Source organism: Heterocephalus glaber, unplaced genomic scaffold, assembly GCF_053883595.1.
Source record: "Heterocephalus glaber isolate CG9 unplaced genomic scaffold, H.glaber_assembly_v1.0 deba00001561, whole genome shotgun sequence".
Classification (NCBI taxonomy): Eukaryota; Metazoa; Chordata; class Mammalia; order Rodentia; family Bathyergidae; genus Heterocephalus; species Heterocephalus glaber.
Window position 1 is genome coordinate 14,344,225 of NW_028258349.1, and position 13,188 is coordinate 14,357,412.

A 13,188-nucleotide genomic window follows, 5' to 3' on the forward strand; every position below is an offset into this window, starting at 1 on the left:
GGAGTGTCTGTCCAGTATCTAGATTACAATTTGACTTACAATTTTTCATGGTTTTTTGAGTCAGGGTTTCATATATAGTTTTATATAGTTCAGGCTGGCCTTGAACTTACTATGTAACCAAGCTGGCCTCAAACTTATGGTGATCCTCCTGCCTCAGCCTCCCAAGGGCTGAGATTGCAGGTGTGCACACTACAGCTAGCTTTTTTTTTTTTTTCTGAGACAGATTCTCGCGATGTAGTCCAAACTGGCCTCAAACTCTTGATTTTCCTGCCTCAGCCTCCAGAGTGCACCATTGAGCCTGGTTTGTCATTGTTGTTGTTTGTTGTTGGGCATATAATCCAGGGCCTCTAGCTTGGTAGACAAGCACTCCACCACTGAGTTACACCCCAGCGTGATGTTTTGATTTTATAGTGATGCAAAAGCCATCTGCATTTAATAGACATCACACTTCAAGTTTTGTTTTGTTTGTAGTACTAGGAATTAAGCTCAGAGCCTTCCTACTGAAGTACATCCCTAGCCCTTTATTTTTTATTTTGAGACAGGGTCTCAGTAAATCACTAATTTGCCCAGTCTGTGAGCTCAAACTTGCCTCTTGCCTCAGCCTCCCAGAGTCCTGGGATTACAGGCGTGCACCATGACACTCAGTCATACTTCAAATTTTGAATTTTGACCTTTCCCTGGGCTAGCGCTATGTAGTACAACACAGCAGCAGTGAGTGCAGCCCCCAGTTGGCCCCAAAATCATGAGGGAAAATAACGGGGTCCTGTGCATCATCCTGGGGTGCTCATCTAGCATGCTTAGGAGGTTGGGAGTGGTCAGTATGTTCTCACTTTATGACATCTCAAGTATGGTTTATTCAGATGTAACCCCAACCTAGGTGGGTTGGTTTTTGTTGGTACTGGGGACTGAACTCAGGACCTTGTGCTTGCCAGGCAGGCACTGTGCTGGTGAGCTACATCCCTGGCCCCGTAACCGAAAACTAAACTGAGGGGCATTAGTATTCCTAAAGGGTGTGATGAAGAGTACGGGTGAACAGCTGGATGAAGAGGTGCACAGAGGAGGTCTGGGAGGACGTCCAGAGCAGGAGCCTTCATCCTGTAGTTGGGGGCACCTTCCTGGCAGACCTATGTGTTTGACAGTCTGGAAACCCAGTCTCTGAACCCTACAGTTTAGGAATTTCTGTGGAGGATTCATCAGTAAACATCACTGATTGTTAGTACTAGTTCCCTTTTCTGAATAATAGAGAGTCAGGCTGGAAGTTCCAAGCTTGTGATTGTGGCTTGGTCTTGCTGGAGACCTCACCAAGGGTCTCCTTAGAATGAAGGACCCTCCAACCGCCCAGGAAATGAGGCTCTGTGCTGGGAACTGGGGGCAAATACATGCACACATAGAGATATTTCTTTTTATTTCAGTTTTGTTTTGTTTTCTTTCTTTCCTTTGGTACCGGGGATCAAACTTGGTACCATGTGCTTGGCACCATGAGCTAAATCCCCAGCCCCCACAGTTTTCTTCTAAGAGTTTTATTGTTTTGGCTCTTACATGTAAGTCCTTGATCCATTTCAAGTTCGTTTTTCTGTATCATGTGAGGTAAGACTCTGACTTTGTTCTTTTTTTTTTTTTCCTTGCTGAGGATTGAACCCAGGGAATATAGAAACTTACACTCTACCCCTGAGCTGTACACAACACCCCTGACTTCATTCTTTTGTACAAAGATATCCACCCAATTTTCCCAATGCCATTTGTTATAAAGACTGTTGTTTCCTCCAACAAATATTCTAGGCATCCTCGTAAAAAATCATTTGAGCATATATGCCAGGGTTTATTTCTGGAATTTGCACCTTGTAACCAGTTGCTTCTGAGAACCATTGACTTTTATGTAGTATCAGATAAAAAATAATAAAAAGGAGGGCTGGGGATGTAGCTCAGCGTTAGAGCACTTGCTTTGCATGTGCAAGACCCTGCGTTCCACTCTCAGTACTGCAACAGATGAATAAATAATAAAATAGAACTTTTGTTTGCTTGTTTTGTTTTTTGTTATCCAAAGCAGGGTCTTGCTATGTAGTTCAGGCTGGCCTTGAACTCACTATGTAGCCCAGACTGGCCTTGAACTTGTGGTCATCCTCCTGCCTCAGCCTCATGACTACTGGGATCACAGGTATGAGCCACCACACCCAGCTAAAACAGCACTTTTAAACAAGTCGCAGAGAGGCAACAGCTGAGCCAAAATCTGAGCGGTGAGGGAGTCAGGTGCACACACCTGGGAAAAGCTGATCAAGGCCAAGGGAAATCCAGGCAGGTGGGCAGGGCCTGGTGGCTTTGAGGAGCAAATAGGGGGCTCATATGATCCAGCAATTCCATTTCCGGGTATTCATCCAGAAGAACTGAAAGCAAAGTCTTGGAAAGACATTTGCACACCCACTGCACCTCTGTTCATACTAACCAAGAGGTAGAAGCAGGCCACATGTGCACTGATGAATGAGTGGGGAGAAAAATGTGGTGTACACATATAATGGAATGTTATTCAATCTTTAAAAAAAAGGAACTCTTATAACATGCTCTATAACTAGTGAGCCTGGAGGAATTATAGTGGATGAAATAGCCAGTCTTACTGTATGACTCCACTTACATGAGATATCTAGAGTAATCAAAATCGTGAAAACAATCCCAGCACTTGGGAAGCTAAGGCAGGAGAATCACAAGTTCTAGGCCAGGCTGGACTGCATCATGAAAGCATCTTGAAACAAAACAAAACAAAAACTCATGGTGGAATGGTGGTTTTGAACGGCTGGAGGGAGGAGGAGATAGGGAGTTGTGTTCAATGGGTACAGTTTCAGTTTTGCAGGATGAAAAAGTTCTAGAGATCTGTTAAAAACCAATATGAATGCAATATAGTTAAAGGTGTCAGCTGTGGTGGCCCACACCTGTGATCCCAGCACTTGGGAGGCTGAGACAGGAGGATCACTTTGAGTTCAAGGCCTGTCTGAACTACATAGCAAGACCTTGTCTCAAAACAACAAGTAAACACCCAAAAATAAATAATAAAATTTATACTGTTAAACCCATGAAAAATTAAAAATAACAAATTAAAAGTTAGGATAGAAAATGTTATTTTTTTGCCACAGTTTAAAAATAAATACAGGGCCGGGGATTCAGCTCAGTGGTTCAGACGTCAGCCTCGAAAGCGCAAGGTCTAGAGTTCAATCCCCGGTGCCAAAAATAAAAAATAAAAATAAATACACAAGGACTGAGGGTATAGCACAGTAGTAAAGTGCTTGCTTAGCATATGCAAGGCTCTGGGTTCCATCCCAACACTATGAAAAGAAAATAAAAGCAATCATAAATACATACATAAATAAACACAGTGAAATTCCTGGCCCCTGTCTTGTTCCCTGGCTTCTTCTCCCGGAAGGAGGAGAGGGATTCCTTCTGGTCCCCTGGGGTCTGGTGCCCTTCAGTTCTGTACAAACTGAAAGCGGAAATCACACTGCAGTCTCCCAAGAGCTGCTTTGTGCTTTGCTGCCCAGCATAGCTCCCTTGAGCTTTTTAGCTTTCAAAACAATTGTGAAGCCAAGCCCAGGTGGCATAGCCTGTAATCCCAGCACTCTAGGAGGCCGAGGCAGAAGGATTGCAAGTCAGAGCTCAGCCTGGACACCTTGACAACTTAGCAAACCCTGTCTCAAAATAAAGAATTAAAAAAGAGCTGGAGATGTATCTCAGTGGGAAGGCCCTGGGTTCTACTCGCAGTGTAAAAAACCCCCCAAAAAACCCACTCACAAAAAAATAAAAAACAAGCAAAAAAACGTTATTTCCTGGCATTTTTTAAGCTGATACCTAAAATTACAAAATTGATCATTATAAAATATAAAAATTTAATTTTCAAAAAAAATTAGTTGACATATAATAATTGTACATATTCATGGAGTATACTGTGGTACCATAAAACAGGTATATGCAATGTGTAATGATCAGATCAGGTAATTGACATACCTACCCTCTGAAATATTTACTATTTCTTTGCGCTGGGAACATTGAAAATCTGCTCTAGCAGCCATCTGAAATACACAATTAATTGTTGTCAACCACAGTTACTCACCCCCTTCAGAACATGAGAAGTGATTCCTCCTATCCAACTGAGCCACTGTACCCATTAACCATCCTCTCTGTACACCTCCTCCCTTGATAAAATGTAATTTTTGCGGTTGTAGTACTGGGGCCTTCACACTGGGTTATAGCTCCAGCCCCTTTCTTTTCTTTCTTTCTTTCTTTCTTTCTTTCTTTCTTTCTTTCTTTCTTTCTTTCTTTCTTTCTTTCTTTCTTTCTTTTCTTTCTCTCTCTCTCTCTCTCTCTCTCTCTCTCTCTCTCTCTCTCTCTCTCTCTGTCTCTCTTCCCTTCCTTCCTTTTCTTTTTTCTTTGTTTCTTTTGAGATAGGGTCTCACTAGGTTGCTGAGTTGCCCAGGTTGGGATCCAATTCTCAATCCTCCTGCCTCAGCCTTCCAGAATCCTGGGATTTTAGGCATGCACTGCCACACCCAGCTTAAAATGTAATTTTTTAAACTTTTTTTTCCCCCTCTGCTACCAAGGATTGAACTCAGGACCTTGCACTTTTGAAGCAGGTGCAGTGCCACTGAGGTAAATCCCTAGCCCAAAATGTAATATTTTAATGGCAGTGCATCTCTGAGGTGAACTGGATGAGCTTTCCCTGTTTTTCTAGTTAATTCCTGTATCTGTGGGTCAAGGTCCCTTGTCCCTAGAAAATGACTAAGTTGAGTATCAATTTGACTCCTGTTTCTTTTTTGTATATTAAGAGCTAAGAAACTATTAGTTTCCAGTGGCTGTAATAACAGATGAATACAATTTTGGTGGTTTAAAAGAGTAGAAATTTATTCTCATAATTCTTGAGGCCAGAAGCCTGAAATCAGCATATGTGAAACAGAAATCAAGATGTTGGTGGAGCCAGGCTCACTCTGGAGGCTCCAGGGGTGAACCCAGGCTCTGTTCCCTGCCCCAGCTCTGGTGGCTGCTGGCATCATGGCTCGTGGCTACATCATTTCAGTCTTCAAAGATAGCATCTCTGAACATTTCTGCTCTGTCCTCACATCACCTTCCCCTGTTTGTGTCACATTTCCCTCTGCATTTGGGGCCAACATTGACAATCCTGGCGAATTTCCCCCATTTTAAGATCCTTAACAGTGAGGAAGACACTATTTCTAAATAAGGTAACATTCATGGATTGCAGAGACTAGGACTTGGGTATCTTTTGGGAGGCCATTTGTCATCTACTACAGAAACATTGCTCACTGGTTCATTTACAAAGTATTTACTGAACTGGTTTTCAAAGACTTATCATCTAAGTGAGTGTTGAATATATCAACAATTTTAAAATATTGATTATATGTCCAAGTGATATATTTGGGATATATTGAGTTAAATAAATTATTAAATTTAATTCACTGCTTCTTTTTAGGGGTGTGTGCTAGGGATGGAACTCAGTATGCTAAGCAGGCACTCTTCCACTGAGCTAGGCCTGAGTCCTCTTTTTAGTTTTTAAAAAAATACAGTTTCTAGAACATTTAGAATTATATACAAAGCTTGCATTGCATTTTTATTGGAAAGTGCTATCCTAAGCAGAAGATTGTGGAAATTAACAAAATAAATAAATATATGGTGTTTTAGAAAAAAATTAGAGTAAAGGAGAGTGTTTTATCACTGCTGTAATGATTTGCCACAAGCTTAGTGCTTTATAAAACCACAGTTTTATTATCTTACAGCTTTGGGGATCATAAGTCCAAAACCGGTGTTAGGTGTCTAAAATCAAGAGCTGGACAGCTCCTCCTGCAGGTTCTGAAGGGGACTCCATTTCTTGCCTTTTTCAGCTTTTGCATTTTTCTTGGTTCTTGGTCGTATGGATCCTCTTTCCCTCCTGCCTCTTTTTTTTTTTGTTTTGTTTTTTTGGTACCAGGGATCGAACTAGGGTCCTTGTGTTTTCGAGGCAAGCGGCGGAACCATTGAGCTAAATCCCCGGCCCTCCCTCCTGCCTCTTACAAGGACCCTCGTGACTGCACAGGGCCACCAGAATCCAGGGTAACCTCATCTTGGTCCTTAATGTGATCACCCCATAAAGCCCCCTTTACCACAGATTAAGGGGATGAGGATATGGACATCTTCGGGGGAGCGTTATTCTGCCTATCACAGGATGGGCCACGTGGGGAGGGGCTGGATTTTAGGCCACTGAGTCTGGGAGAGCTTCACTGAGGTCATATCCGCCTCAGGACCTGCAGGGTCCCAGCGAGGACCACTGTGGATATCAGGGAAGGGCATGCCAGGCAGCAGAACACCCAAGGGAAAGGCCCCTTTTCCTGAGCCCCCTCCTCCTTGCTGCCCCTAAACCACGTGTAGTTGTCCCAGCTGCCTCCTGCCTCTTGCTTGAAGCAAGCAAGCAGAGGGACTGAGAGCCCTAATCATCAATGGGGTACAGTCACCGTCCCTACTGCCCACGGCTCCTCAAAAGGCAGGTCGGCCTGCAGAGAGAGGTGGAAGGGGGGTGTCAAAGGGTGGTGGATCCCACCCTTCCTGCCACCTGCATTCCAGACAGGCGGTACCTGATCTCCAGACAGGTTCTGCTCGTGCAGCGTCCGTCGGCGGTGCCACTGGCGCAGGGAGGCGCTGGCCTTCGAGCTAAGACCCCGGGGGGCGCGGCCCTCGTCGGGCTGGTAGTGGGCAATGTGATGCAGCGCTCCGAACCACGTGGTCAGGTAGTACCCAGCTAGGGTGAGAAGGGGAGTTCCCGGTCACCCAGAGTGCCCCTGCGGCTTGCTCGCCTGTCCTCCTGCGGCCCTGGTGGAAGTGTAGGCTCACCCTCTCCCCGAAGCTCCTCCGGATCCAAGAGCTCCATAAGAAATTCCACGTCCAGCTGAGTCTCCCCGATGTGCGGACTCCAGATCAGCTCCTCGGTCAGGGCGGGCAGGAAGGCGTCTGCCCCTAGGGGCTCTAGGGAAGCCAGAGGTCAGGTCCTGAGGTGACTGGGGCACGCAGACACCTTCATCCGATTCCCAGGTCCCCATAGGCACCTGCCACCAGGGCCTGCCCTCTCACTCCACGCGACGCTCCCACAGGCGCCTTGTACTTTTTGGCCACTCCACACCCCGGCAGACGCCTGCCCCTCCTTTACCCTGGTTCTCGCCCGCCAGGCCCGCGTAGACGTCACTGCACACCGCCAGCAGCAGCGCCACCTTGCGGCGCGGGGAGCACGCGGCGTGTAGGTGCGCGAGGCGCGCGTGGATGCGGCTCCGCAGGGCGGGGGCGGGGCACTGTCCCTCTGGCCCCGCCCCCGCCCGCAGGGCTATTTGTCGCCGCCGCAGTCGGCGCAGTTCCTGGGCGCGGAGCGTGCGCAGTCGCGTCCACAGGGCAGGCTTGAGGGGCGAGAGCACCGCCCGGCACACGGCCGCCTCTACTGCAGGGCCTGTGGGGCACGGGGCGGGTGAGGGCGGAGCTGCTGAGCAGACCCATCTGGCCCCCACCGCTGTAGCCAGAGGTCCCAACACGCGCTTGGGGTCAGGCAATGCACATACGCACGCGTGAGACGGGGCGGGAGGCTAGCAGGCGCTGGTCTAGGTTGGAAAGGGCATGCGAGTGGAAGAGGCCACAAGTGTGTACGCCCGTGGGGACAAAGAACTTGGCGGTGAACACCTGTGCGAGGCCAAGCGACAGTATGCCTAAGCCTGCAGGGCTTCCCTTCTAGTTCTCCCCCTTACCAAGATACTGGCCCTTCTGGGGGACCCGAGGCCCCCTGCTCCCAAAGACACCTCTCATGTCGGGGTCCTTTGCCAAGTAATCCTGGAGGTCAATAAGGAGGTGCCGCACATCCTGCAGCAGCTCCGTGGCCGGGTCCCCAGGCCTGTGGGGACCCCCGGAATCCGAGGTGAGGCGTGCCTGGAGGGCCCGGTACTGCCTGGCCACGTAGCTGTTCCGAGCCCTGGCCAGAGCGAGGACGTGAGCAGTGAGCTCATCCTCGGCGTCTTCCTCTTCATCTCTGTAGTTGTCGTCTTCCTGTTGTTCCTTCTCTACCAGACTGCCCAGAGCAGGCTGAGGATGGTGCACTTCTGGGCTAGGCGGTCCTTCCACCCAGGATATGCGGTGCAGGGCAGGGATCCTGTGGGCTGGATGAGGGGAAGCGGGTGGGTGCCTTGGAACAGTTGCCCTCATCCCTCAGGAGCCCATGCCCTGCCACTCACCTGGACCGTGGCCCTGAGCAGTCTCTTCCGGTATCTGGTTCTGCCCCCAGCCTCCGTGGGTGTACAGGTAAAGCTGGTTTACTACAGAAAGCACCCTTCCCGAGGTGTCAGCCTGAACCCTGCCAACCTGCAGAGGATCTGAGGGCCAGCAGAAATGAGAGGGTGTCCCAGGAGTCTGAGGGCCAACCCTGGTCTTCTCAGGCTACGAGGAGACTCAGTTCTCAGCCTTCCTCACTCAGGCCCAGGAGTTGAGTCCCCCCAGCTCCATCCTTCAACTGTCTCCTCCCTAAGGACCCAGGAGTCCAGGCTCCCATCCCCTCCTCCCTGTCTGACCCCCAGCTCTGCCCTCCTTCAGACCAGTAGTCAGGTCCCTCATGTCCAGTCTCATTGCCAGGGCTTAGGGAGCTTTCCTTCAAGAACTGTGCCTCACCCGTGTGTCTGTCTCCAGGCACTGGAGTGGGAGAGGGCAAGACCAGTGTTCTGGGGAGAACATCCCTGAGAAGACAGAAGAGAGCTGGCACTGTGGATGGGCATTGGGGAAGGGTCCTCCTTATCCCTGTTGATGGGTGGCCTGTACCTGCTGGCTGAGAGGAAGGCCAGAAGATGGGGCAGGTCTGGCATGCAGAGGTTGGAGGATGCCAAGGACACACCTGGGGTGAGGAGGCAAGGAGGGATGAGAAAGAAAACTTGAGGGGTGCCAGCCTTCTCCCCCATGGGGCTCTCTCTTCCCACATCTCTGAAATCCCCCACAGGGATCTTCACAACAGAGATGTTTCCATCTCCTTGGAGTTCTCATCTCTTTCTCATCTTGATTCTTGGATCCCACTTATGCCACCAAATAGGATTTATTTAATAGATAATTCTTTAGGTACTGGGGATTGAACCTAGAGCCTTCACACTGAGCTAGATCCCTAGCCATTTTTTATTTTAAGACAGGCTCTCTTTAAGTCACTAAATTGTCCAGGCTGGGCTCCTAACTTGGAATCTTCCTGCCTCAGCCTCCCAGAGTGCTGGGATTACAGGCAGGCACCACCACATTCAGTTAAGACAAATATTTATTAAACACCTAATTGTTACTGGGCATTTAAGGATACAATTGTCCAACAGGAGACAAATTCACTCTCTTTCCTTCCCTTTTAGTCACGGGAGACAGATGAATAAACATATATGCATATTGTATACAGTGTACTAATGAAAAGGGATGAATAAAGACAAGTAGGAGCTATCTGAACAGTGGCAACCAAGGAAAGTTACATTTCTATAAAGGTCCAAAGTGTGGAGACTAAATCAACTACCCCAGGAAGAGAATTCCTGCAGGGAGAACAAAATCCAAGGCCCTGCAGCTGGCCCATACTTAGTACACTCAGGGGACAGAGGAGAACATGTACTGGGGCAGAAGATGAAGAGGTAGATGAAGATGAAGAGAAGATGAAGACAGGGCTAGGTCACACAGCATCTTACAGGCCACGCTGAACTTGCATTTGTATCTAAGGAGGTGGCCTGTTCTTTTCAGGGTTTGGGGGAGGGCATGCAATACCACCTGGTTGCTGTGCCCAGTGTGGGTTGCAAGAGGGAAAGGATGAGCCAGGTGTGATGGCACAGGCCTGTAATCCTAGCACTAGGGAGGCTGAGGCAGGAGGATTGCTTCGAGTTCAAGGCCAGCCTGGATTACATGGTAAGTTCAAACCCAGCCTGAACTTCATAGTGAGACCCTGTCTGGAAAAAAAAAAAGGAGGAAGAGGAGGAAAGGGTGCCAGCGGAGAGAGCAGGAGGTATTTTGGAAGTAAAGCTGACAGTTCTTGATGACATGTTTGCTTTGGACTGGAAGCCTAGAATAGGACCCTCACCTCCAGGCAACTTCTGGATCTGATAAGTGTTGATTTCTTCCAGTGAAGTCCTCAGTACCAGGGCCTGGCTGGAGTCAGGGCCTGTGACCAGGAAACTCTAGGGGGTGGAGGTAAAGGTCAGTTTGAGGAAGGTGTGTGTAGATGTTTATTTTTGACTGCCTGGCACCCTTTTCCTTAGGCTAACTCCCTGCACTCAGTCCCTGAGGGTGGGACTGAGGTTCCCAAGCCTAGGGGGCAGGCCCGTACCTGAGCTGGCCAATGGAATGGCCTCACCCAGCTTTTCTTTCTGTTGGCAGTGCTGGGTTGGAACCCAGGGCCTTGTACATGCCAGGCAACCACACTACCAATGAGCCACTGGGCCGGGGATTTAGCTCAGTGGTGCCGCCACCTGCCTCAAGCACAAGGTCTGGAGTTCGATCCTCGGTACCAAAAAAATCCCCAAAAACCAATGAGCCACTTCTCTGCCCCAAACAGTCTCTTCACACTAGGGTTGCTAAGCTGGTTGGATGGCACATGAGGTGGGGATAGGCATTATGCCCCCACAGGGACAGTGCCCTCCTGAGGAGGAAGCTGTGGTAGGCCCTGTCAGTTGTCCTCTCCAAATCAACCCCATGTTCCTTGGGGAAGTCCTTGTTCAAGGATGAATGTACTAAGCATAAGAGATGGGTAAATACAGAGGCGAGAGGTGGTTCTCAGCTATGGGTATTACTGGGTGACCTTTTAAAAACCTCGCTTCCTGGACCCCAGCCATGAATTGTGTATCAATTGGCACAGCCTGGACTTTTCCTGGTCAAAGAAACAGATGCAGCTGGTGTGTCCTTGCTTCCTGCCTGGGCTGTACATGTGACAGCCCTGGGACAGTCCCTGGGTGACCGTGAGGGAAGTCCCAGGAGTTGTGGAGCAGCTGGCCTTGATGTCACTGAGCAGCTGAAGTTGAGCTGGCAGCTGCCTTTCTGGCTGTGCTGGACAGATCAACGCCTTATTGTTGAAGCCGCTATAGAATGGGTGTTTGTTACTTGCAGCCCTAAACACCCAGAGTTCCCCGACAATGAAAGCCAAGCCAAGAAATGGGATGCAGAGAAATCCACAAGATGTGTGACCTGTGGGATCCAGACCTTCCTGAAACTACTTTTACTTCTGCACTTTTCTGCCATTTGAATCAATGTGTAACTTTTGGGATTTTCCCAATTTGTGCTGTTTGTTGCTGCCAACCAAAAATGGTTCTGGCTGACCCAGCGTGTCGGAGAGGCTGGACAGGTTCCTGCTTGTGAGTACTCACCCCCAGTGGCCACTGCACCATAAGGGCCTCTGCATCCTGGGCATCCAGCTCTGGGACCTGCCACACCCCCCGTGTCCTCCGAAGACGAAGAAGTGCCTCTGGGTTGCTGAGGACCTCTGGAGGGGTCTCACCTGCTCCATTAGTCTGCAGTAGGACCAGCCTGGGATGTGCAGGGTCCAGGAGGTTAGGGGTCGGAGGTGGGTGGTCGGACACAGAAGTGGGGCTGAAGGTGCAGAAGGGGCTGCCCGGGGACAGAGAGTCAGAGGTGGGTGGGCTCAGGGTCCTGGAGGGTAGCACTGGATGGAAGGAGTTCTGGATCAGGGGCAGGAAGGGGAATGCTGTGTCCCAGCAGCCCTCACCTCTGCCCCTCGCTGGGGACTTCAGAGGCCATGTCCTCTGGGTGGGCCATCTTCAAGGTGCCAGAAGCCAGGGAGCCATGGTCTGGCCTCTGGGAGAGGGGAAGACAAGATTCAAGGCTTCCCTACTCCCGGGATAAAATGCAAAATATTTACAACCACTATGGGGAAACCCTGAGCTACAGAATGGGCCCTGGTGGAACCCAGCTGTGCTAGGGCTTATTTCTTTAGAAGCTGGTGTTGGGGGAATCTGGGGACCCCAAGAGAAAGGCCTGTGTGTCTTAGGTTGGGGAAAGGACTCACAACTGTTTGCCAAGGGGTAGAGAACAGTCCCAAGATTTTCACAGCTGGGGCATCCATACAAATGTGGACCAGCTCAATAATGACCCTTGCTAAAATCCAGAGCCTGGAAAAGCTATTGGCCCATAGCACAACATGCCCTCCTTCTCCCTTCCCAGACCATAGCAGGGGACCACCCAGGATATTTTCTTTCAGCTTTGTCTTATAAAAATTTACAAACAGGGCCAGGGATTTAGCTCAGTGGTGCTGTCGCCTGCCTCGAAAGTACAAGGTCCTGAGTTCGATCCCTGGTACCAAACTAAAAAAAAATGTACAAATATACAGAAAAACTGAATTTCCTAGGGAACATCTGTATGCCACTGGCTGGATTCTGCCATGAACATTTGACTCCTATTTGCTTTTTCACTACCTATTCCTCTCCCCATCAGGCCCCAGTTCTTAGCCAGGTACAGAGTCCTGTGAGGGATCATCACTAGGGTAAGCACTCAAGTATTTTCCCCACAGCAGTCTCAGCAATAGGAGACCTGGGTCTGGAAAGGGAGACTGAATCCATCCATGCATCCAGTTGAGCACAGGCCCAGAAGTAGGTGCCAGTACCCTGGGGCAGGTGAAGAACAGGACAGACCTTTGCTCTATGGGTTGCCATTCCTGTTTTTTTTTTCTTTTCTTGAGGAGTTGCAATACAGGTAAGACATAGCCAAATAAATACGTCAGTCCACTGCCTCATCACCCAGGGTGTTGAAAGGAAGAGGGCAGGGGACAGCAGGAAGGAGGGTGGAGAGGAGCAGATGTCCACCCATGGCCCTTGGGAAGGGGAGGAGGACATGGGTGGCACTGGGCAGAGCTGAGAGGAGTGGCTGCCCCATACCAAAGGGTGACAGCTGGGGGTGAAGATGCCAGTTGCTGGGTCCCTGGGGGCCCTACCTGTTCCCAAGGGGAGGCCCGGAGCAACAGGAAGTGAAAGTGTTCTCTAGAGAGGAAGCTGAACAGGCAGGGGAAGAGGCGGAGCTGGGGCCATCTGCAATGAACCTTCCTCCTTTCTGGGGCTTAGGCCTGAGAGTTACCTGTGGGGCCCCTCTCAGCACCCCTCGCTATTGCTCCCAAGAGACTGGAGATGTTCTGGCATCCTGGGTGGCCCAAGACCTCACACTCTCCCTCCAGCTGCTTCAGATGCC

General features: G+C 49.6%; 1 protein-coding gene across 1 annotated transcript; it reads right to left on the minus strand.

Moving 5' to 3' along the window:
* Positions 1-5,734: 5,734 nt before the first annotated feature.
* On the minus strand, positions 5,735-13,079 carry Rinl (Ras and Rab interactor like). Its single transcript, XM_004859073.4, has 11 exons — positions 11,717-13,079; positions 11,358-11,517; positions 10,079-10,175; positions 8,809-8,881; positions 8,662-8,726; positions 8,232-8,369; positions 7,752-8,156; positions 7,169-7,459; positions 6,856-6,987; positions 6,600-6,763; positions 5,735-6,518 (listed from the first exon to the last, which is right to left on the minus strand). Exons 1-11 carry the CDS (start codon positions 11,764-11,766, stop codon positions 6,462-6,464), a joined length of 1,632 nt encoding a protein of 543 aa, XP_004859130.1. The 5' UTR covers positions 11,767-13,079; the 3' UTR covers positions 5,735-6,461.
* Between the last annotated feature and the right edge of the window lie 109 nt (positions 13,080-13,188).